The sequence below is a fragment of the Cyanistes caeruleus genome, chromosome 16 (genome assembly GCF_971803275.1).
Source record: "Cyanistes caeruleus chromosome 16, bCyaCae1.hap1.1, whole genome shotgun sequence".
NCBI classification, from domain to species: domain Eukaryota; kingdom Metazoa; phylum Chordata; class Aves; order Passeriformes; family Paridae; genus Cyanistes; species Cyanistes caeruleus.
This window is the reverse complement of record NC_141716.1, coordinates 16,532,571-16,554,212: the sequence shown is the minus strand read 5'-3', so window position 1 is coordinate 16,554,212 and position 21,642 is coordinate 16,532,571. Positions and strand designations below refer to the sequence as shown.

General features: G+C 55.1%; 1 protein-coding gene across 9 annotated transcripts in view; it reads left to right on the top strand.

Annotated features, from left to right (window-relative positions):
- Window positions 1–21,642, top strand: part of CHD6 (chromodomain helicase DNA binding protein 6) — an 85,395-nt gene that overhangs the window by 55,801 nt on the left and 7,952 nt on the right. For all 9 annotated transcript variants that reach the window (XR_015277165.1, XM_086853559.1, XM_086853557.1 and 6 more), the window contains 21 exons: window positions 417–672; window positions 1,120–1,330; window positions 1,828–2,023; window positions 2,546–2,710; window positions 3,102–3,281; window positions 4,001–4,111; window positions 5,326–5,528; window positions 5,922–6,121; window positions 9,364–9,523; window positions 10,085–10,174; window positions 11,063–11,166; window positions 11,766–11,895; window positions 12,127–12,187; window positions 12,842–12,899; window positions 13,558–13,777; window positions 15,731–15,939; window positions 16,991–18,529; window positions 19,122–19,270; window positions 19,537–19,743; window positions 20,365–20,811; window positions 21,450–21,638. Coding sequence is in view for 8 of the 9 variants with exons in the window: in XM_086853559.1 (XP_086709685.1) it covers window positions 417–672; window positions 1,120–1,330; window positions 1,828–2,023; window positions 2,546–2,710; window positions 3,102–3,281; window positions 4,001–4,111; window positions 5,326–5,528; window positions 5,922–6,121; window positions 9,364–9,523; window positions 10,085–10,174; window positions 11,063–11,166; window positions 11,766–11,895; window positions 12,127–12,187; window positions 12,842–12,899; window positions 13,558–13,777; window positions 15,731–15,939; window positions 16,991–18,529; window positions 19,122–19,270; window positions 19,537–19,743; window positions 20,365–20,811; window positions 21,450–21,638 (5,085 nt within the window). In the remaining variant the exon portion in view is untranslated. The remainder of the gene's footprint in view (window positions 1–416; window positions 673–1,119; window positions 1,331–1,827; window positions 2,024–2,545; window positions 2,711–3,101; window positions 3,282–4,000; window positions 4,112–5,325; window positions 5,529–5,921; window positions 6,122–9,363; window positions 9,524–10,084; window positions 10,175–11,062; window positions 11,167–11,765; window positions 11,896–12,126; window positions 12,188–12,841; window positions 12,900–13,557; window positions 13,778–15,730; window positions 15,940–16,990; window positions 18,530–19,121; window positions 19,271–19,536; window positions 19,744–20,364; window positions 20,812–21,449; window positions 21,639–21,642) is intronic.

The following is a 21,642-nucleotide window of genomic DNA, read 5'->3' as shown; positions in this document are numbered from 1 at the left end:
CCTTCCTCCAAAGCTCTCCTTGAGTATGGGTCATGGGAAGCCGCTGAGTTGCCTGGGCTGTCCCACTGCCTTTTGAATGTGGAAATTGCACAAAGGTGGTCATTCTGTGGGAGCAGGCACAGGCACATGAAGCAACCACCATCTCAGCTGCCATCCAAACTCTCAGCTCTCCTCCTGCATCAGACACCTAAGGCTGCTGGCAGCAGAGGCATGTGAAGTTCATAGCCTGGGACTGGTCATGCCTGCCCTAAGAAGCCCAGCCCCTGAAGTTGTCCTGGCTGGCTGCTGAGCAGCTGCTCCAGAGTCACCTGCAGTGGGTTTGCAGTGTGGGGAGGCTCCAGTCTTGCAGACCCCTCTGCTGGGCCCATGTGCTTGCCATGCAGGAAGGGCAGTGAGTGTCTGCACTTGCTCTGCAGGTGAAGAAGCTGCAGTCCATCCTGAAGCCCATGATGCTGCGACGGCTGAAGGATGATGTTGAGAAGAATCTGGCACCCAAGCAGGAGACCATCATTGAGGTGGAGCTGACCAATATCCAGAAGAAATACTATCGGGCCATCCTGGAGAAGAATTTCTCCTTCCTCTCCAAGGGTGCCAACCAGCACAATATGCCCAACCTCATCAATACCATGATGGAGCTGCGCAAGTGCTGCAATCACCCGTACCTCATCAATGGTGAGGGCTGTGCACAGGAGTTGTATTGGGGGACACTCAGGTATCACTGAACGTTTACTCCCAGCAGAACTTACCCAGCTAGAGAGACAGCTCAGGCCTTGTGCCATCTGCTGATGGTGTGGCAGTGCTCTGTCCTGTTGCCTTCCCAGGCAGCCCAGCTTCCTCCAAGGGCTGCTTGCTGATGGGAACCTCAGGGTCTCTTGAGGCTCACCGTGTTCGGTGGTGTTCTGACACAGGACCAACGTCCCAACCTGATTTGTTCTGCCAAGAGCTGATTTGAGCCCTGAAGAAGTTTAGTCCCAGGAGTGGAGGGTCTGCAGGAGATCTCTAGCCAGCCTCCCTAGCTCTGACTGCATGGGTTCTGTTGCTCATGCAGTCCCTTGTTGCTGCCCTGGGCAGCTGCACTGCCAGCCTTGCCAAGAGCTCACATCCGTTTTCACCTGGCAGGGGCAGAGGAGAAGATCCTGGAAGACTTCCGTAAAACACACTGCCCAGAGGCACCGGACTTCCAGCTGCAGGCGATGATCCAGGCAGCTGGGAAGCTGGTGCTCATTGATAAGCTGCTTCCCAAGCTGATCGCTGGTGGGCACAAGGTGCTCATCTTCTCACAGATGGTGCGCTGCCTTGACATCCTGGAAGACTATCTCATCCAGAGACGGTTCGTACAGATTCCAGCATTCACCACGGCTCCTCCACACTACCTCCATGCACTGCACATAGAGTGGCAACAACAAAGGGTGGGGATTTGGCCATTCCATGCCCACATACCAATGCATCCGAGTTACCATCTACTGCTAGTGGGTGCGGAGACCCCAGAGATAAGCACCTTTCATTCTGTGTAGTCTAGGACTAGTCCTCAGAGTGACCAGATGGAAGTAGATCTTTCCCTTGGTCCTGGTTCTCATGAACCCCATATCCATGCACCATGCATGGGGTTGTGATGATGTTGTCATCATAAGAGGCGCAATTTTTGGGAGCAACCACAGTGCACACAGGCTGATGGGGCCTGGGCCTCTACCTGGGCACAGGTCCTGCCAGTAAGTCCTGGCTGGTGTGCCCACACAGCCTGGGGGAATCAGCAGAAAGGGATTTGAAAGCCACAGCCTCTTCAGGCCCCACTGTGATTCTGCTCTAACCTCTTCCCCTCTTGAGCAGGTACACCTATGAGCGTATCGATGGGCGGGTGCGCGGCAACCTGCGCCAGGCTGCCATCGACCGCTTCTGCAAGCCAGACTCGGATCGCTTTGTCTTTCTCCTGTGCACACGGGCAGGCGGGCTGGGCATCAACCTGACTGCTGCTGACACCTGCATCATCTTTGATTCCGACTGGAACCCACAGAATGACCTGCAGGTAATGGGCTGGGCAGGGCCAGGCTGTCAGGAGGTCCTGAGGCACAGGTCCTATCACTTGTGCCAGGCAGGGAAAACAGGGCGGCAGCACCAGCTGTACTGGGCACGAGGTGCCGTGCCAGGACAGCTGGCAGGAATGGGCAGAGGGAACAGGACATGGGAGAGATCATGTTGTGGCTCTGAAAGCACAGACGGGCCGCGGAGCAGGCAACACTATGTCCATACCTGGTTTTGGATTGGGTGCAGTGCTGTGTTACACATCTGCAGAGAGCCAAAGCTCCAGCCTGAGCCCTGTGTCCTTGCCTGAGGGTGCTGGGATCTCACTTTCCTGCTCCACAGCTGTGCAGGCTGTGCCAGAGCCCTGCCAGGTCAGCCACAGGCAGGCAGTGAGGGTGCTGTGGTGGGTGGGAGGTGACTGTGGGTCAGGTGAGTGAGTGTAGATGCTGATGCAGGGTGCCACAAGCCACACAGTCCTCATCCAGCTGGGCTCCCTGTGCTGACGCTGTGCCCTCTGCACTGACAGGCTCAAGCTCGCTGTCACCGGATTGGGCAAAGCAAGGCCGTGAAGGTCTATCGCCTCATCACCAGGAACTCCTATGAGCGGGAAATGTTTGACAAGGCCAGCCTGAAGCTGGGCCTGGATAAAGCTGTGCTGCAGGACATCAACCGCAAGGGCAGCACCAATGGGGTAGGTTGGCTGCTGGAGCGGGGCCAGGTGGGAGCTTCTGCAGATCTCTCCTCCTCCCTCTGCAAGTCACTGCCAGGTCAGAGCAGGGACTGGGTAGACTTTGAGGGGGGGAGAGTCCAGTCCCACACACTCGCAGTGCTGCTCCTTGGCCTGCCAGGCTGTTCCTGCACTGCTATGGGGGTAGGGGACGTGTGATGCTGTGTCCACAGTGGCATGGACTGAATTTCCTGACAGTCCCTCAGGAAGAGTTTGGAAGTGACCTCTGCTTTAACAGCAGCAAGTCTGGGTTGGCTTGGGGCCCTTTCTCCAGGAGCAGAGGGAGGAGCCTTCTCCTGTTGTGCAGCGGTCATGGTTGCTGGGCAGGTTGGTGATGCCCCTGTGCTTTGGGCAGGTTCAGCAGCTCTCCAAGATGGAGGTGGAGGACCTGCTGCGGAAGGGTGCTTATGGCGCGCTCATGGATGAGGAGGACGAGGGGTCCAAGTTCTGTGAGGAAGACATTGATCAGATCCTCCAGCGCAGGACACAGACTATCACGATCCAGTCTGAAGGGAAGGGCTCCACATTTGCAAAGGTGTGCTGTGCTCCACTGGGAGGGAAGGGGGATTTCCTTTGGGGGTGGAGGAAGGGGAACATGCAGGTCAGCCAGCCTTCTACCTGTGTGTGGAGAGATGTCCAACCTCCTTCCTGGTGTGGAGAACTAGAACATCATGGAGACCAAGCTCTGCTGTCCTGCTGTGCCCAGGACTGAGAGCTTGCTGGAGTGCTGCAGATGGTACGGTCTCCTGCCTCTCTGGTGGTCAACAGAACATTGAGAAGGGGCCACCAGCCTGGTGGGTGATGGAAGGCTGCCTAAGATGGTTCAGCCATGAGGTCTGGCTCTGCACAGGGACTCCAGGATGGTGGCAGGACCCAGCTGCTGGGCTGCATGGTGCCCAAAGCCAGGTGCTGCTGGGCCATGGAAGCTGAGTGCTGTGGGTCCTGACAAAACCCCCAGATAGAGCCTGAGGAGCAGGAGCTCCCTGCTACGCTCTGGCTGGTGTCTGTTGGGGTCACTAAGGACCATCTGTCCCTTCTCCTTTTGCACAGCCCAGGCTCCATTTACAGTGGGTCAGGCATGAATGCAGAACAGAGGGGTTCAGCTCCCTTAGGTAGACAAAGAACCCTCTGGCACATATCAGCTTAGGGTATAATGTTCTACTGCAGCAAGACCGTGCACTCAGACAGGCGTGTGGGGGACAAAGCACACCTGGATGGTGGATTGCACCCTGTTCACTCTTCTTTCTCTCCTAGGCCAGCTTTGTAGCATCAGGAAACAGAACTGACATTTCTTTAGATGACCCCAACTTCTGGCAGAAGTGGGCCAAGATAGCAGAGCTTGATACAGATGCCAAGAATGAAAAGGTAGGATTTCTAACCCATGTTCCCTACAACTGATCTGACACTATGTGGCCTGGTGTCCATGTGGGAGCTGCATGCTTCCTCTGGGCTCCTGAAGAGGTTTGTATTGGGCACCAAGAATTACTACAAGGGAAGACTGACCCACAAATGCCAGCTAAAGTCCTGATTTATTTAGGCACATGCTGGTCTGTGGCTCACTGATCTTTCAAGGTACTCCCAACAATCCCACCCTCTGCTTGAGAGCACTGTCCAAATGCTCCCTGAGCTCTGGCAGTCTTGGGGCTGTGCCCATTCCCTGGCGAGCCTGTTCAGTGCCCAAGCACCCTCTGAGGGAAGAACCTTTTCCTGATGGAACTCTAGTCGTTCCTGTGGGTCCTGTACCAGGTCACAGAGAGCAGCGATTGAAGCTGCCCCCCTACTGCCTCTCATGAGGTCAGACTGGTGCCTCTGCCTGTCAGGAGGCAAGAGGGGACAGATGGGATCCCAGCCCTCTGCTGGTCCTGCTGAGGTGATGGGCTCAGCTGCAGCTCAGGTCTCCCTTCCCAGCTCCTCCATCAGGCACAGGATGCTGCCACTGGCTCCAGTGCAGCCCTGAGGCTGCCGTAATTCCAGCTAAGGCAGCAGTGTTGTAAGAGATTTAGATTGCAGTAGGAGGGCGGCCCTGCAGCTCTACAGAGCTCACTGCTCAAGCTGGAGCAATGGGAGAGAGTGTGTCTATGTCCTATGAGCATGAAATCAGGCAGATTTACATGGCATTAATTCGTTCAACAGGGCAGAGTAATAAGAGGGGGCAGGTACCTGCTTTTTAATTTCATATTGCTCCCTCCTGCACCTTCTTGGAAGCTGCCTTTCCTGTTGTAGCCCACCTGTCCCCCTGACACAGAGATTACACTATCTTCAGCACAGCACGTGGCACAGGCAATGCAGAGAGGGCCAGGAGTGACTCAGAGCTGAGTCAGCTGCTGGCAGTCAGCAGTTTGGACACAGAGAGGCTGATTTTCAGCCTGAATTTTGTGCTGGCCAGTTGTCATTTGTGCAGACAGAACTGGACACAGGTAACTTGAAGCAGGTATCCTAGTGGGAATGGGATGGTCAGCCACAGGACTGGCAAGCCAGGAGCCAGAGGCTGAGCAAAGCCTGGGTGACAGGGTCCAGAAGAGCACATAGTAAGTGTTTCTGCCTGTATCTGAGAACACTCTCTGCTCTGTCCATCACAGGAGAGCCTGGTCATCGACAGACCCCGGGTGAGGAAGCAAACCAAACACTACAACTCCTTTGAGGAGGATGAGCTGATGGAGTTCTCCGAGCTGGACAGTGACTCAGATGAGCGACCCACACGCTCACGGCGCTTTAACGAGAAGACACGACGGTACCTGAGGGCTGAGTGCTTTCGTGTGGAGAAGAACCTGCTCATATTTGGGTGAGTCTCACCCCTGTGAGAGCACAGCCACAGCCTCCAGCTGCCCCAGTGCCCATGTGGGCCACTGGCTGCACCAGCCACTTCCTGCCTGTCCTGCTTGCTATGTTGCCTCCTTGCAGCAGTGACCTGTCTGGTGGGACCTGGGCTCTAAGCAAATGTTTGGGATGGAAAAAGAGTTACGAGGACAAAGCTTGAGCTGGCAATTGCCACTCCTGCCTCTGCCCTGTTCAGTCCTGTAAACCTCTCTCCCTCTCTGCTTCTGTAATGTGTTGGCAAAACATCCCTATCTAGGGGTTCTGGCAGGGCTGTGCCCCCCCAGGAGCTCCTGGAGAGAGGTGCCAGCAAGGTCTCTAATTGCACAGGAGTGTTTACTCTGTGTTCCTGCTGTTTCAGCTGGGGACGCTGGAAAGATATCCTGACCCATGGACGGTTCAAGTGGCACCTGAATGAGAAGGACATGGAGATGATTTGTCGGGCCTTGCTGGTGTATTGTGTCAAACACTACAAGGGGGATGAGAAGATTAAGAGTTTTATCTGGGATCTCATCACGCCAACGAAGGATGGCCAGAATCAGGCTCTGCAGAATCACTCAGGTATTGCGTGTTCTCTCTGCCATTGCATCTGTACCTGTTGCCTTGTGCCAGCCTGTGGGACTGAGGCTGCAGAATTCAAAGCAGAACTGATGGAAACAGTCTGCAAGTGTTTGTGCTTCAGCACTGCAATTCTCGCTGCACAGAGAAAGGGACTTCCATGGAGCTGACCTCCACACTGACCATCACAGCCAGCAGCAGGGGCTGGCTGAGTGAGGGTGGCTGCCTTTCCATGCAGAGAGATGTGGTGGTGGGAGCAGAGATGCTGCTAAGTCTTCTCTGGCCTGTGAATACCGTCGTGGTTTCCCCTGCACGGGGAGATGCTGGGCAGTGAGCTTGTGGGCACCAGTGACTGTATAAACATGTTTGGTGTGATAGGGATGAGGGTGCTGATTCCACTCAGGGCATGGACACACCTCAGGCTGCCCCCCAGAGTCTCACAGGGCACAGCATGGACGAGGTGCAGGACCCTGCCTGTGCCTCTGGGCAGCACAGGCAACTACACCAGGGAAAACTGGGGGTGCAGCTGAGCATCTATCTCACATCAGCATTGTGGGTTTGATCCCCATATGGGCCATTCACTTAATTGTTGGACTCAGTAATCCGTGTGAGTCTCTTACAACTCAGAGTATTTTGTGATTTCCAGCTTTTGTTTCCCCTTGTCATGGTGCTTGTCCCAGACCTACTGGTCTGCAGTGCCTGCCCTGATGGGTGGATGTGCAGTGTTGTATTGTCCTGAGACTTACGCAATGCATAGTGCTCTCCAGGTGATGCTGCCTTTTCTCACTCTATGTAGCAGGACCCTTGTCCTAGGCCTGGCTGTGCTCTCTCTACTCAGAGGCAGTGTGCCCAAGGTTCATGTGTCACATGGCAGATCTGTAATTGCATCTGTTGGCTAGAGGTGTCTGTATTCTGTTGTGTAGAAGTTCCCAGTATATCCTCAGCTTCAGACAGGTCACCCAGAGCCCTGCTCTCCCTTTGGCTCTAGCTCTGCCTCAGTGATGGACACCGCAGATTGGCCTCCCCACCTGCAGCACAGTAGCTGCTCTCTGTAGGATCTGCTGGGGCTGGGGCCGCCATAAAGCCCACCTTGTGAATGAGGCAGCCACGGAGCCTTCGGCTTCACCTCTGAGCATGGAGTGGCTGCTGGCTCCCTGGATCTGGGCTTGCGGTCTGCGATGTGGTCGCTGCCTGCTGTGCCAGAGGGCTTTTGCTGACCTTGCAGCACAGTGCCTGCATCCTGTGGCTCTCAGGACTGAGTGGGGCTGGGGGAGGCCACAGTGTCCCTCAGGGAGTCAGAGCCCAGCAGCGATGTGCTGCTTGTTCTGTACTTGTGATCTGTGGCACAAGGTGAGTAGTGAGGGGGCTGGGGCTCTCCAGACTGCTTTTGATATCAGGGAGTTGAGCTGAAATCTGGGAGTTCTGTTCCCACACGGTGGAGCACAGGGAAGGCTGTTCTGGAGTGGTGATGCTGCTGAGTGCCAAGTGCATCATAGTTGGTGCTTAATACCCAACGTCATCATTTCCTTCTGCTTGGAAGTGTCCATCTAGCTTTTGCAATGTAAGGTCCAAGGATGTGGCTTTTGGTGGCTGCTGTAAGTTATTCCAGTCACCTCCTGCAATGGGAGTCACTTTTGCAGTGCTGCTTCCTGCTCTTGCCACACAGCCCTGCCCTGGGAGCATCTGGGAATGGGCTTGAGAGTCCTGTGGGAAGCAGAACAAGAGTCAGAAACAAATCAACTGGTATGAGTGGGCTTGATTTAGATAATGCCAAGTAACGAACAAGCCATGGTTTCAGCAGAGGGTCAGGATTGCTTTAGTGCAAGAGCATTGAATATTGACCAGCAAAGCTCCATCAACTCTTTAGGATATCTTTCCCACCTGTGAAACCTCTGTATTGTCTGGGCCAGAGGAACAACCACATGTCCGCCTGGCAGGAGCTGGAGGAGAGCAGAAGAAGCAGAACACTGTAGTGCAGAGCAGTGCTCCTTCCTCAGTCAGGAAGTAACTGCTGTGGCTCTCCAGACATCCTCAGGTACCACTCATGTCTGCAGAGAGCTGACTGAGCAAGTCATGCCCCATCCCTGATGTGCAGAAAGGAACAGCAACCTTCAGCCCTTGCTGGGGCAGGCATCCTGGAGCTCTTCTCAATCCAACATCTGTGTGATCACAAGGGGTGAGCACAGCACACATACAGTCCAACTCAGAGTTCTGCTCTGATCCAGCACCATCCTGCCTTTCATCCTGGGACAGGCCAAGCTGCTGAGTGCCATTTGCCCAGAGTTCAGGCTGATTTGGTGCTGGGGACAGGAGGCCTGGTGCCTACTGCAGGCCTCCAGCAGCCAGCTGGGTCACAGCCCTTGTCCTGTCATGGAGCTGCAGACTTTATGCAGGAGTTGATGACATGGTGACTTTCTCTTCACTGGTGTCACAAGACCAGACAGATGGGATGGGACTGCTCAGGCATCCTTTCTCCTTCATGGCTGAAGATCCTACCACAAGAGCAGCTGCCCAGGGAGGCCGCTTATCCCTCTCTGGAGATTACAAGCAACAGTGACCCCACCAGGAGTTGTTTCCATGTTCTGCTGTGAACTCACAACTTATTTCAAGGTTGAAATGTGTTTAATTTTCATCTCAAGCCACTGGATATCATTTTATCTTTGTCAGACAGATGGGACCGCATTTCCTTTCCCATTGGCACCTTAGGCCCCTTGCAGTGATCCAGTTCCACCCAGCCCTGCTCCAGATGCATGATATAAGAAACAGCCCTTACATATTAGATCAACAGGTTTGCTGCTCTTTGATCATTTGGGAGCTTCTTGTTTGAACCCTTGTCCCAAATAACTGTCCCCATAAGTGACCTTCAGAGGTGGCTGTAGTGCCTAAGTCTCCAAGGGCTATGCCCAGGACCAAGGTCCTTTCCATGCTTCACCCCTTTTCTGTGATATTTTTACACATTGAAGGGCCATGTTGTCATTTGGGCTCGGCATTGCACTGAGAATGCACAGCAGTTCAGTTTCTGTGGTGATCCCCAAGTTTTTCACAGAGATGGACTCTCCCATGCTCTGTGTTTTCCTCATGCACTTTCTCTCCTTGGCTCTTCAGGCTGCAACTGGAAGCTCTGCATGGGCTCCTCCAGCTCCCGGCTCTGCTGCCACAGGCTGCCTCCAGCTCTGGAGGTGCACGGTGGTAGTGGTGGGCCCATGGTGCCTGTGGTGCTCACTGGCTGCCACTCGCTGTTACAGGCTTGTCAGCACCAGTGCCCAGAGGCAGGAAAGGGAAGAAGACAAAGAACCAGATGCTGCTTCCTGAGATAAAGAATGCAGACTGGCTCGCCACCTGCAACCCCGAGGTGGTGCTCCATGATGACAGCTACAAGAAGCACCTCAAACAACACTGCAACAAGTGAGTCACAGGATCATGGAGTGGTTTGGGTTGGAAGGAGCCTTAAGGAATATCTTATTACATTACTCTGGCCGAGGGCAGGAATACCTTCCATTATCCCAGGCTGCTCCAAGCACTGTCCTTGAACACTTCCAGGGATGGGGCAGTCACACCTTCTCTGACAACTTGTGCCAGGACCGCAGCACCCTCAGAGTGAAGAATTTCTTCCTAACATATAAATCTCTCCCCTTTTAGTTTAAACCCCAACCTTGTGGGAGCCCCTATTGGCTCCAGGAGACAGTGGGCTGAGGGTCTTTAGTGCTGGGAGGGTGGGAGGGAGCTGTGAAGGGCTCAGATCTCACAGAGGATCACCATGCTCCCACTGCTGGACCACCCTCATTCCCCTCCAGCTCATAGAAGCCGTGTCCTGAGCAGCGACCCTCCAGCCAGTAGGTCACAGGGCTGGGCAGTGTGGCATGACACTGCCCATCCTGCTCTACAGAAGTGGGTCCTTCCACGTGGGAAAACATGGTGTCAGGCAGGTTTCACTGGCCTTGTTGACCTCTCTGCTGCCCGGGACAGGGTTCTGCTGCGGGTGCGAATGCTCTACTACCTGAAGGCTGAAGTGCTGGGGGAGGCTGCAGATAAAGCCTTCGAGGGGACCCCTGCCAGGTAGGGACCTCACGGTGAACCCCTGCGAGGCTTCTTGGGCTTGAGCGCTGCCACGGGTGTCTGACCCAACCACATCTGGGCTCTCTGCAGCTCCAAATGAATCAGACCCCAGGTCTTCCTCAGGAAAAACTTCACCCTCTGGGAGTCCCCCTGCCTGTGCAGAGACTGCAGCTGTGGCAGCCCTGCTGAGGCAGCTCTGAGACTGTAGCACCAGCCGGGGGGCAATGGGGACTTACAGGGATACCCTGCAAGGGAAATGGTTCTGTGTGCTGCTTGACAATTGGGCCCTTATTCAAAGTGTGAGTCCACAGAGACTGCTCCCAGTCTCAGGGCCAGGCCACAGAGCAGAGTATGCCCCAATGCTCTGCAATCCCTCCCAGCACTGGGAACTGTGGGCCCCACAGGCTCTGTAATAGCACTGAGCCTGCAGCCTGCCAACTCCTGAGCTTAAAAGCCTGATTTCCTCAGGTAGAGGCTGCTACATTCCCCAGCACAGCTGTCAGCACCAGTGTATGTGGGGAGACACTGTTCTTTTTGGGGTTGGTAGGTGTGAAGTGTTTTACCCCACGAAATGCTGTTTGGGTCAGACAGGATCTTTAGTCCTCTGGTGTTACTTGGGTGGGAGGAGAATGAGGCTGGGGGCACCCACTGCCCTGGAGAAAGAGGAGTAGGAGGACAGCAGTTGTGGTGGAACCACAGCTCCAGCTCTTTGACCCCAGGGAGATGTGTACCCATGTCACAGCAGGCCCCAGGTCAGTGTTCATTAGCTGTCCCCAAGCCAGGAGTCGGCAGTTCCTGCCTCCCCCTGTCCCTTCTGAGCAGTGACCAGTGCCGCTCAGTGTCTGGTGAGGCTGAGGGAGGGGGGTGTTCATACCATGTCTGCCACAGGGAGCTGGATGTGCTGCTGCCAGACATTGACTACGTGGAGATCCCAGTGGACTGGTGGAATGCTGAAGCTGATAAATCCCTGCTCATTGGCGTCTTCAAGCATGGTGTGTACCCAGCTGTCTGGTGGGTGCTGGTGTGGGGGGGAATGAGTACCTCTGGCACTGGAGGGGATGTCATGTCAGTGCGAGGGACAGAACTGTGGCCATGCTCCACAGCCACACAGGACCAGGACAGCTCTCCCCAGGTGCTAGCAGCATGTTTGGGTGGGGAACAGGCACCCCACAGCGCCCAGGGTGGCCATGCCAGATCTCATGGTAGACTCTGTTTTGCCAGGTGCAAACACAGTGTGCAGTTGCTGTGTGAGGGTGAGGAGAAAGGCACAGATCTTTTCTTGGTGTCATCATGGTGTCCCTAGTGTGGTTTCCAGGAGACATGGGGCTGTTTGCCCCAGCTGCACCCTGCATGGTGGCTGTGCTGCTGCTGGGTGGGATGGGAAGGCTTTCCCTTTGCCTGCTGCCCAGGGGCTGCAGAGCCATTAGCAGATTTGGGAAGGTGTTGTGAATTTCTGGGGGTGAGAATTGCTCTCATGGCAGCACAGAGGGAATGAGAGCCAGGTGAGGAGCTGTGTTCCAGGAGCAGGAGGTTTTTGTGAACCAGGCTCAGGCCTTGCTCTGTCTGTCTGTCTGTCCTGGCGGTGTGGCAGGTTACGAGCGGTACAACGCCATGCGGGCGGACCCAGCGCTGTGTTTCCTGGAGAAGGTGGGCATGCCAGATGAGAAGCTGCTCTCTGCCGAGCAGGGCGTCAGCGATGGGGCACAGGATGCTGCTGAAAGGTGGGCAAGGGATGGAGCAGAGCTCTTGCAGCAACCTGGCTCGCTCCTGGGGCAGTGGAGGGAGGGAGCAGGCTGTGCTGCTGAGTGCAGAGGGGAGGGCAGAAGGGAGCTGGTCCCCAGTATGAGGTGGAGGGAGGGCATGAGCACCAATTCTTTGCTTCTTGGTGCTGAGAACTGGCACAGCCACAGGGGCTGTGCTGCCACTACAACGGACTGTTCACTCTCACCTAGGGGCAGTGTGGAAAAAGAAGAGAGCAGTGGAGAAAAGCTGGAGGGACTGTCAAAACAGGAGGTGAGTGGGATTCACAGCGTTAGATACACATCTGATGCTGCCCAGCCTGCCCTGTGGTGCAGGCTTGGCTCCATCAGGTCTGCTCTGGGGCAGTAGGGAGCCAGCACGGCTGGTCTGCCTTGTCTGAGCCCCATCTTGAGTGCATTGCCTCTGCTCCCTGGAGCACAGCTTCTGCTGTGCTCCTCTGTGTTACCTGTGGACCTGAGCAGCATCTTCCTCATGGGGAGCTGAGGGGTATTGAGGGCTGGGGATGCCCAAGAATGCTGGTTCTCACCCTTGGTTGGCTTCAGGAGCCACATGGGAGAGGAGTCAGGGATGTCCCAGAAGAAATGGCCTTGGGGGAGAGGAAGATCAGGGAAGAGGCAGCACAGGAGAATGCAGGGGTTGTTTGAACAGTGGAGGCAGTCACACTGCTACTGTCCTGAGCAGTGGCACTGCAGCCTCTGTCACTGTGGTGATCCTTTCCTTCCAGGCCCAAAATGGCCCATCTGAGCTGATCCCATGTGCTGAGCACAGCCAACATCTGCAGCCCAAGGGCACTGGACACATAACCCTGCCCATCCCACCACCCTGCACCCTGCCAAGAATGGGTGGGCTGTGGGCACAGGGGGTTCTGTGTGGGGTTGAGCCCTCTCTGATCATTTGCTTTTGCAGGACATCGTGGCTTCTGGGGTGGGTGAAGCCAGTGAGAAGCGGGACGAACCAGCGGCAGGTGAGGCCATGTCTCCTGCAGTGTGGTCCATGGCTTCCCTGGGTTGGGTGTGGCACAGCTGAATCTGAGTGCTACCCCAGGCACTGCTTGGTGGCAGGAACACATTGCTGGGCTGGAGGGACATGCTTCTCTGTGTTAGTGTGAGGCAGCTCAACCTGGCCAGGGGCCCTCCCTGCACAGACTCACAGATGACCCATGGATGGGCCCTGTGGTAGGGCAGCCAGGGTTCTGAGTGATTCCAGCCAAAGCTACCCAGGGTGACTGGAAGCCATTAGCCTGCTCTTATCCATGCAGTTGCCTGCATGAGTTGAGCGTGTGAGGTCTCTGCAGTGGGCAGTGTTGGCACATGCCTTGGGCTGGCTAGCCCCACTGCTGAGCTGAGAGCTGCAGCCTTCTCCCATGCATGGTCTGGCCTGGAGCCATCATTCCTACCCTGATCTCAGCCTCTGGACTCTCTCTGAAGGAGCCTAAGACACGGTGAGGCTGTGAGCCAGCAGGCTCAGGGATGGTCACATGGCCCCCTACTCATGACTGTGATTGCCAATGCTCCCCATGGGAGGCAGAAGGTGGGAGGAAGCTCTTGGAGCTTGCCAGAGGATGTGGGAACCTGTGGCTTTGCCTGTGTGCTAAATAGTGATGTTCTTGCTGATGTTTGAAGCCCAGGATGGCTCCGACTCAGACAGATCCTGCTGGCCTGTCTCCTCTGCTCTCACGGCCAGACTGCGGCGACTCGTCACCGTCTACCAGCGCTGCAACCGTAAGGAGGTGCCTCCCCGCACGGAGATGCTGGTGCCTGGTAACCATGGCTACTGGCTGCAGGATGAGATGTTCCGGAGAGCCTCTGAGATGGACTCAGTGAACAAAGAAATACAGAAAAGGTAATGCAGCAGAGGAGCCTTTACAAAGCTGATTTAGCCCACTTGAATTCCTTGGCCCCCCAGAGCTGACCCAGGTAAATGTCATCAGAGCTCTCAGTGCTGCCAGCTGCCCAGGGCATGGAATCACATGGGTCCTTGCAGGGCAGGGAACGTGCTCTGAGCCGTGGGAGCCTTGCTGTTCCAGCAGCCAGCCCAGCCGGTGAGCAGCTTCCACTGCAAGCTGGAGTTCATGGGTAGCAGGTGGTGACACTGAAAGCAGGGAGGGCACAGCTCTTCAGGGTCAAATCCAGTGTCTGCTGGGCCAGGGGTCAGCCTCAGCAGAGGAGAGCTGTGTCCTTGGGATATACTGTGGATGAGAGTGACAGATGATCACTGTCACAGCCCTTCCAACCCTTGTGGCTCTCACACCACTGGCTTTGCCTCCTGCTCATGGCCTCTGGAGCCCCGTGGTGACATATCCTGGTTGCACTGTGCTCCCATTTCATCTGTGTCCCAGTAGGTGGGAAGGGGTTGGGACTGTCCCAGCACCCTGAGTGTCTCTCTGCAGCCATTGGGAGGGTGTGCAGAGGGTGATGCTGCTGCTGTCACTGCCAGTCTCTCATGCCATCTTGGGCCTGGGACTCTCTGTGGTCACCAGCCCTCAATGGTTTTGCTTCCAGTGAAGCTGAAGCAGGACCCCACATAACCACATGGTATGTGTGCTGCCTTGTGCTCTGTTCTGGGCCTCCTTCTGCTCCAGCCCACCTTCCCTTTCCTCTTTTCCTGGACTTCTTCCAGTCATACCATCCCCTCTTTGAGGTGGGGGCATCAATGGTTGTGCTGTGGGCATCACAGCAGCCTGATACCTCTTGCTCCTTAATTATCTGGGCTTTTTGTAGGGGAGATTACCTTACAGGAGTTTTCCACTAGCCTTTAATTTGAGGCCTTTTGGCAAATTCACCATTGAGGTCCTTGATTTGGATCATTAATATATTTATTAAGTTTCTTATTGTTCCCATTTTTGAAATGAAACATGACTGCAGCCCCTGGGATCAGAGGTGACAATGCTGGCTCAGGTGTATTTTGAGCAGTTGTAGAGTGCTGTGAGTGTTGTCACCCTGTCTACTTTCCTTTGACATGTCTCAGCTGCTTGCTGGTGCTGGCTCAGAGCTGCAATTCAGAGGCTGAGATTTGACTGGAAGCCTTTTTTCAGGCCTCAGTGCTCCCCTTTTTCTGCCCTTGCCCTGCTGTGTGCACCCAGGTCTGTTCTCTGTGGCTGTTTCTTTGGGCACTGCTTGGGGCTGTATTTGCCCAGGACACTTCACTATCTCTGTCCTATGAGTGGTCCCCACAAGGTGAAAGCTCAGAGGGTCCAAGCCAGCATGAAAGTTGTGTTCTAAGAGTGCTGTAACTGAACCCCTCCATCACCACTGCTGCTCTCCTCTGGTGGGGAGGGGGTGGCATCCAGGAGTCCACAGGAGTCAGTAAGGTGAGTGGTGTTTGTTACTGGGACCCCTACAGCAGCAAGCTCCAGTCTCAGTTTCTCTCTGGAAGAGGCTGGATGAGAACTGTGTCTGCATATCCTTCCTTTGTAATTCCTGGTACAGAGGACTGACCTTCCCATGGAAGTGAAACAGCTTGATGTGGCAGGAAGGGAGTAGATGGGATAGGTTTGTGCCTCCACAGAAACTGCTGGAGCCTGTGCCCTGTTGGCAGCACAGCCCAGAGCTGCACTCAGGGGTTTATTGAAACAGCCAAGATGGTTTTTTCAGCAATGAGTCGAGAGCCAGAGGCTGCTCCTCCTTGTGTATCTTGGGCTGTGGTGGTCTCCCCAGTGTGCTCCCCCTGACAGCTCCCTCAAAACTGTTGGTCAGTAACTGGACAGTGCTCTCTGAACCTCTCTACCTGGCACTTTGCCTGTTCTGGGCCCACAACATGTCTCAGTGGTATTCCTGTCTTCTCCGTGCTCCACAGGTGGACCAGGAGGGAGCAGGCAGATTTCTACCGCACTGTCTCCTCCTTTGGGGTTATCTATGACCAAGAGAAAAAAATCTTTGACTGGGCCCAGTTCCGAGCCATCTCTCGACTGGAGAAGAAGACGGATGAGAGCCTGGAGAAGTACTTCTACAGCTTTGTGGCCATGTGCAAGAATGTCTGTGGTCTCCCTTTGTGGAAAGAGGATGGTGAGTGGAAATTGCATGGCCTATGGAGGGGTAATGCTAGGTCATGTAGAAGGGATCCCACTGCTCTTGTGGAGCAGGAGAGCAAGAGAAGAGTTTCAGAGACAGTTGCAAGCAGTAAAATGCCAGGCAGGCCATGGGCTTGCAGCAGTCATGCATTTCTGGTTGCCTTGTCCCCACCACGTAGTGCCTTCTGCCCCTGCTCTCACAAATCTCTTGGAGTTCTCACAGGAAATCACAACCAGTTTTATCTAAGACAGCAACTTCTGTATGTGAGAAACAAGTAGAGAAGCAGCACACATAAAGCACAGCTGCATACTGGAGCTGGGGGTTGTTGGTGAGCTGTATTGCTGCTCTCTGAGCATCCCTCTGCTGACCATTGGACAGAGTCCACTCCATCTATGCCTGTGCTGTCTGTGGAGCTCTGCTGCATGGTAAATACAGCCTGGATCCACTGCAGGAGGCTCAGGAACCCTGGCCAACACACAGGGCATCCATTTTCTTTGAGTGCTCTGCAGAGGCCCTGCACTGGCACCAGACAGGACATGACAGATGAAAAGCTCCTCAGAGGCTATTGAGGCACAAAACAATTTGTTTTCAATAACAGCAGAAAACATTTTGCCTGAGATCTGTCATGGAGTCAGGTCTTAGGCACAGTTGCATGTATGTTGTGCCTTAGGTAGGTGTTCCTCATCAGACGAGCTGCATGAGCTGTCCTTCCCTAACATTGGGCTGAAGGCTCAAAGTGCCGGGTGCCATTCCATCTGCAGGCTCAGGCAGCTCCAGCGCTGATGATGGAGCAGAGCTCAAACAAGACTCTGAAATCCTCTGCAGCTGGTGCTGCTCTTGATCCAGCTGCTCAAGTCAAGGGGTTTTACTCCCTGTGTCCACCTGGTGGGATATGACTGGAAGGTACTGAGGCTGGAAAAAGAGGCCTCAAGCACTGGCCCCATTTCACCTGCAGTATGAGCAAACTCAGCTTGCTTGTCACTGCCTCTGAGGAACTCCTACCAACCGAAGTAATGTGTCCTTGGCTTTGCTGTCCCTGCTGTAGGTCCTCCAGACCCTGACATCTACGTGGAGCCCATCACGGAAGAGCGTGCTGCCAGGACCCTGTACCGCATTGAGCTGTTGCGGAAGGTGCGCGAGCAGGTGCTCAAGTGTCCCCAGCTCCACGAGCGCCTCAAGCTGTGCCGGCCCAGCCTCTACCTGCCCGTGTGGTGGGAGTGTGGCAAACACGACCGGGACCTGCTGATCGGCACCGCCAAGCACGGCCTGAACCGCACCGATTACTACATCATGAATGACCCCCAGCTGTCTTTTTTAGACGCATACAGAAACTATGCCCAGCATAAAAGAACAGGGATCCCAGGCCCAGAAACTCTCTGCTGCCTTTACCAGTCCAACTCTGAACTCTACAGTTCCCCTGTGTACAGCCAGATGGACCAGACCTGTGAAACCCTGGAGAATGAAGCCGAGAGTCACATCAAGCTAGAAACTGTGGACAGCACCATGTCCCAGGCTGGAGGCAGCCCACTGGACACAAACTGTGAAACGTTCATGTCTGAGGTGCGGGACATCATTTCCAGTAACTATGACGAGAGCTCGCTGCCGGACTCGCTGGTGTGCATGATGTATGATGAGAAGGCCTGTCCCAGCGAGCAGAGCTCCCTCGCCAGGGACAGCCCAAGCTGCACAGATGTCGGAAGCAGCGTTGCCAAACTCTCTGAGGGCAAGCTGGAGGGGGATGAGGATCCATCCAGCTGTGATGCAGATGCCATGAGAGAGGCTCCCTTCCTTGAGGGCTTGCAGGTGGGCTCTGACCAAATGGACAGTCAGAATGAGGAAGCTGAGGCTTCGCCTTCTACCCCCGAGAGCAATCCTTCACAGAGTGCCTCAACCAAGCTCAGCAAAGGCTTGGAACAGAAAGGAGCACTTGCCAGCCCGTCAGCAGGGCTGCCCGAGCATGACACCATGGAAAGGGTCCTAAGTGTGGGGCTATACAGTCCCAGTCTCCATAACTATGAACTGAAGGCTCCTCCTGAGCAGAGGTTCATCAGTCTGCTGCAGGAGAAAGGACTGGAGGCAAAGTTGGGGCCAAGTCAGAGCCACAGTGAGGAAGATGAGGAGGACGAAGAGGATGATGATAACTCTGAGGCAGCAGCAGATGCTGTGGAAGGCTTGAATCGTCCCAGGACCAGGGCTGATTGTGACCCAGAGGCTCATGAACTGGGGGGTGAGGAGCAGAGCTCCGGTCTCCCCACACCTGAGAACACTTGCCCAGAAGACATAAATGGCGAGAGGGAGTCTCCCAGGGCAGAGGGCAGGGAGGACTGTGGCTTGAATGAGGAGAGCACCCAGCAGCACTCACCAGGCCAGGCTCAGAGCCAGCCCTTCAGCCTGCCCACACCTCTGCTTCAGGGGGAACCTCGGAGGGCAGAGCCCCCTTGTGTCATGGGGGAGCCCTTCAGCCAAGATGCTGAGGGGCAGACAGGCTGCACAGAGACCCCACACTCTGAGCCTCAGGGCATAAATCAAGAAGAGTGTGAGAACAGAGATGATGAGGAGAAAGCCAGCAGTAACCAGAGCCAAGGTATGGTCCTGAGAGCTCCCTCAGGTTGACAGTCACCTCTGGCTATGGTGGGAGGGACCTCCTCTCTTCCCTGCAGAGCCAAACTTTGGAGCTGGCCAGCCCATGGAGTGGCCTCCCGTCTGTAGGAGCTGAGGTCCTTTTAGCTGCTGCAGCAGGGAGCAAAAGGTGTTGGGGGCTGCATTTGCCACTGGAGCTGCCAGAACTCTCCACCCTGAGCCCCAGCAGCCCTTCTGCTAAGAGCATGCCATAGAATGCAGGATGCCTTTCTGTTTCTGGCATAGGGCACTGCCTGTTGAGCAGTGGAAAAGCATATGCCCTCCTTCTCCCCACCTGGGAATGGTCAGGGATGGAGGCCTACTCCAATTCAAGCCCTCCAAACTCACCTCTGGGGAGTGATGGTCCTCACTGAGAAACCTGGGCTGCCTGCCCTGATCCAAGTCTGCTGCTTCTGTTGGAGACTCTTGGGGACTGTTTGGGACCTTTGTGGAGCCAGCTGGGCATTGGGGTGGGAATGTGTGAGGCGATGATCCCCACCTCTAGACAGGGAGAAAGGCAGGGTGGTGGTGGGCTCTATTCTCCCTTGCTTTTTTAGATGGTCCAGAGAAGTACTTGGAGGAAGAGAACAAGAATTCTGCTTCTGTCCTGCCTGGGGAGATTGATGATCTTCAGGATGCCCGGGCACCGACCATTGCCCAGCTGCTGCAGGAAAAGACACTTTACTCCTTCTCTGAGTGGCCTAAGGTGAGGTTAAAAGGAACACAGCTTTTCTTGGGTAGCCCTGGCCAGCAGTTGTTCACACAGCTCCAGCTCTGCCTCTGGTCTTCTGCACCCGCATTGGATGCTCTAACCAATGTACTCTTCCCAAGCACCTGTGCTGTGGAGATGCCCCCAAAGCAGTTCACTGCTGAGCTGAGATCACCTGGGCTGGGCTTGATTTTAATCCTGAGCTGTCATACATGTGTCAGGCGTTCCAGTTTTAGCTTGCCACTGTCCAATTCTGTTTGTAGGACCGTGTGATCATCAACCGCATTGACAACATCTGCCATGCCATCCTGAAGGGCAAGTGGCCTTCCTCCAGCCAGCAGTTTGAGGCACAGAGCCTGCTGACAACCCCAGCCATGGCCAGCAACACCGGCAGCAGGAGCAGCTTTACCGAGTCAGAGAGCCCCGATCCCAGCTTCAATAGTGGAGTCTTAATGTCACGGGTACAAAAGGTGAGGGGGGCCCTCCGGCAGTGACAGGCTCAGGACTCTGGGGTGACACATTGCCCAGAAGTACTCAGGAGTTCCCCAAGTGGGGCCCCTTGGTGCCAGTTGGGGTGTATGACACATGGCTTAAGCCACTTGGTCCCCTGGTGATAGCTCCTGGTGTGCACCCCATGCTGTGGTCACCCTGCTGAAGGCTCCTTGGAACACAGCTGTTGTTGACAGCTCCACAGCTTCTGCAGCTTTAGAGCTGCTTCCAGAGTCAGCCTGACATGGTCGAAGGGGACATCCCACTGGTATCCCAAAGGAAGGGGTGCAAGGCTGCTCTGTCAAGTCCCATTGCCCTGGTCCCCAACAGTCAAACTGGACAGACAGCAGCTGGTAACCTGGGGCCCCAGCAGCTGGCAGTGCAGCCATGGTTATAACACCTTTGGGTATCTGAGTGCATGCAAGGGTGGTCCTGCACCATCCTTGCATGGGAAAAGAGTTGTGATATGCCCAGGGAATTGACATCCCTCAGGGCTCCTTGGAGAGGCAGGGATGACCATTAGCTCAGTGCTGGTGTGAGGAGCTGTGGTCCCTGGGCAGGGCAGGAGCAGCCGTAACCCTCTGTGACTTTGGTACACACAGGAAGGTTTCCTGAGCCCTGCCTTTGCAAAAGACGAGCGGAAGCACAGGAGACCCTATGAATTCGAGATGGAGAGAGATGCCAAACAGAGGAGCCTGGAGCAGCTGGCAGCAGCCCATGTCCATCCACCCATTGTGCTGAATGGCTGGCACGAGGCAGCGGTGGACTTGTCCAGAGCCTCTGATGGGTCCCAGGGGAACTCCTCTCCTTTCCCCCTGAACACAAACATGCCCAAACTGGGGACCATGAGTGCCCTCCAGAGCTCCCTGGGCATGGACTTGTCTGGCATCCTACAGGCAGGGTTAATCCATCCTGTCACTGGACAGATTGTAAACGGCAGCCTCCGAAGAGATGATGCTGCCATGAGGAGGAGACGGGGCAGGAGGAAAAATGTCGAAGGGATGGACCTCATTTTCTTGAAGGAGAGGACTCTTCCAAACAGGCTGCAGGTGGGTTGATTCTCCCCCCTTTCACATGAACCCAGTGGAGTCAGCAGAGTTTGTTTCATGGCCCAGCTCTCGCCTCCAAGCTCTGCTGCCCAAGACACTGCGCAGCTTCCTCCAGGACAGCTTGGTTTGTGCAGGACCAGGCAGGAGCAGATGCTGCAGGGAGGAAGGGAGGTTATCCCTCTGGTTTACAGCGCTCCAGAATGTTTGAAAACTTCTTAGCATTATCAAAAGCAACTATCCTACCTCGGGGAATGTTTAAGTTTTGGGAAGATGAGGAAGACAAGATCCTAATGCATCCTTTCTCCTTCTGGAACCACTCAAAGAATGGAGCAAGAACAGTGCCCCTAGACCACTTTTAGGAGTGATCTGAGTGGAAGTTGATCTTCCTGGTGATTAGAGTGTTTCCTTGTGAGTTCAGAATCATCTCCCAGCTCTCTGCCCTCTGACCACCAGTGCTGGGGATGGAGTGGAAACATAATGTGGTGGTGGGTGGTGATTTAAGGACGAGGCACTGGGAATATGTGGATTAGTCTGTGGGATGGTAGCAGATGACCTGCTCTGGGAGCTGTGCTTCTCAGGGTGCACATGCATCACTGCATGCTGCTGATGAGCTCTCCCTGCTTCTCCTTCCATGGCAGGATGTTCAGGATGACCAGCCGCAGCCCCCTCAGAACAGTCCCCTCCCTGATGGGTCGGTTGCTGCTACCTCAACTCCACAGCCAGTCCCAGCTGCAGGCAGCCAAGAGAAGGCTGTCCCGAATAAGAGTCTCCTTGACTGGCTCCGGCAGCAGTCTGACTACACACTCGATGTTCCCAGCTTTGGCACAGTAA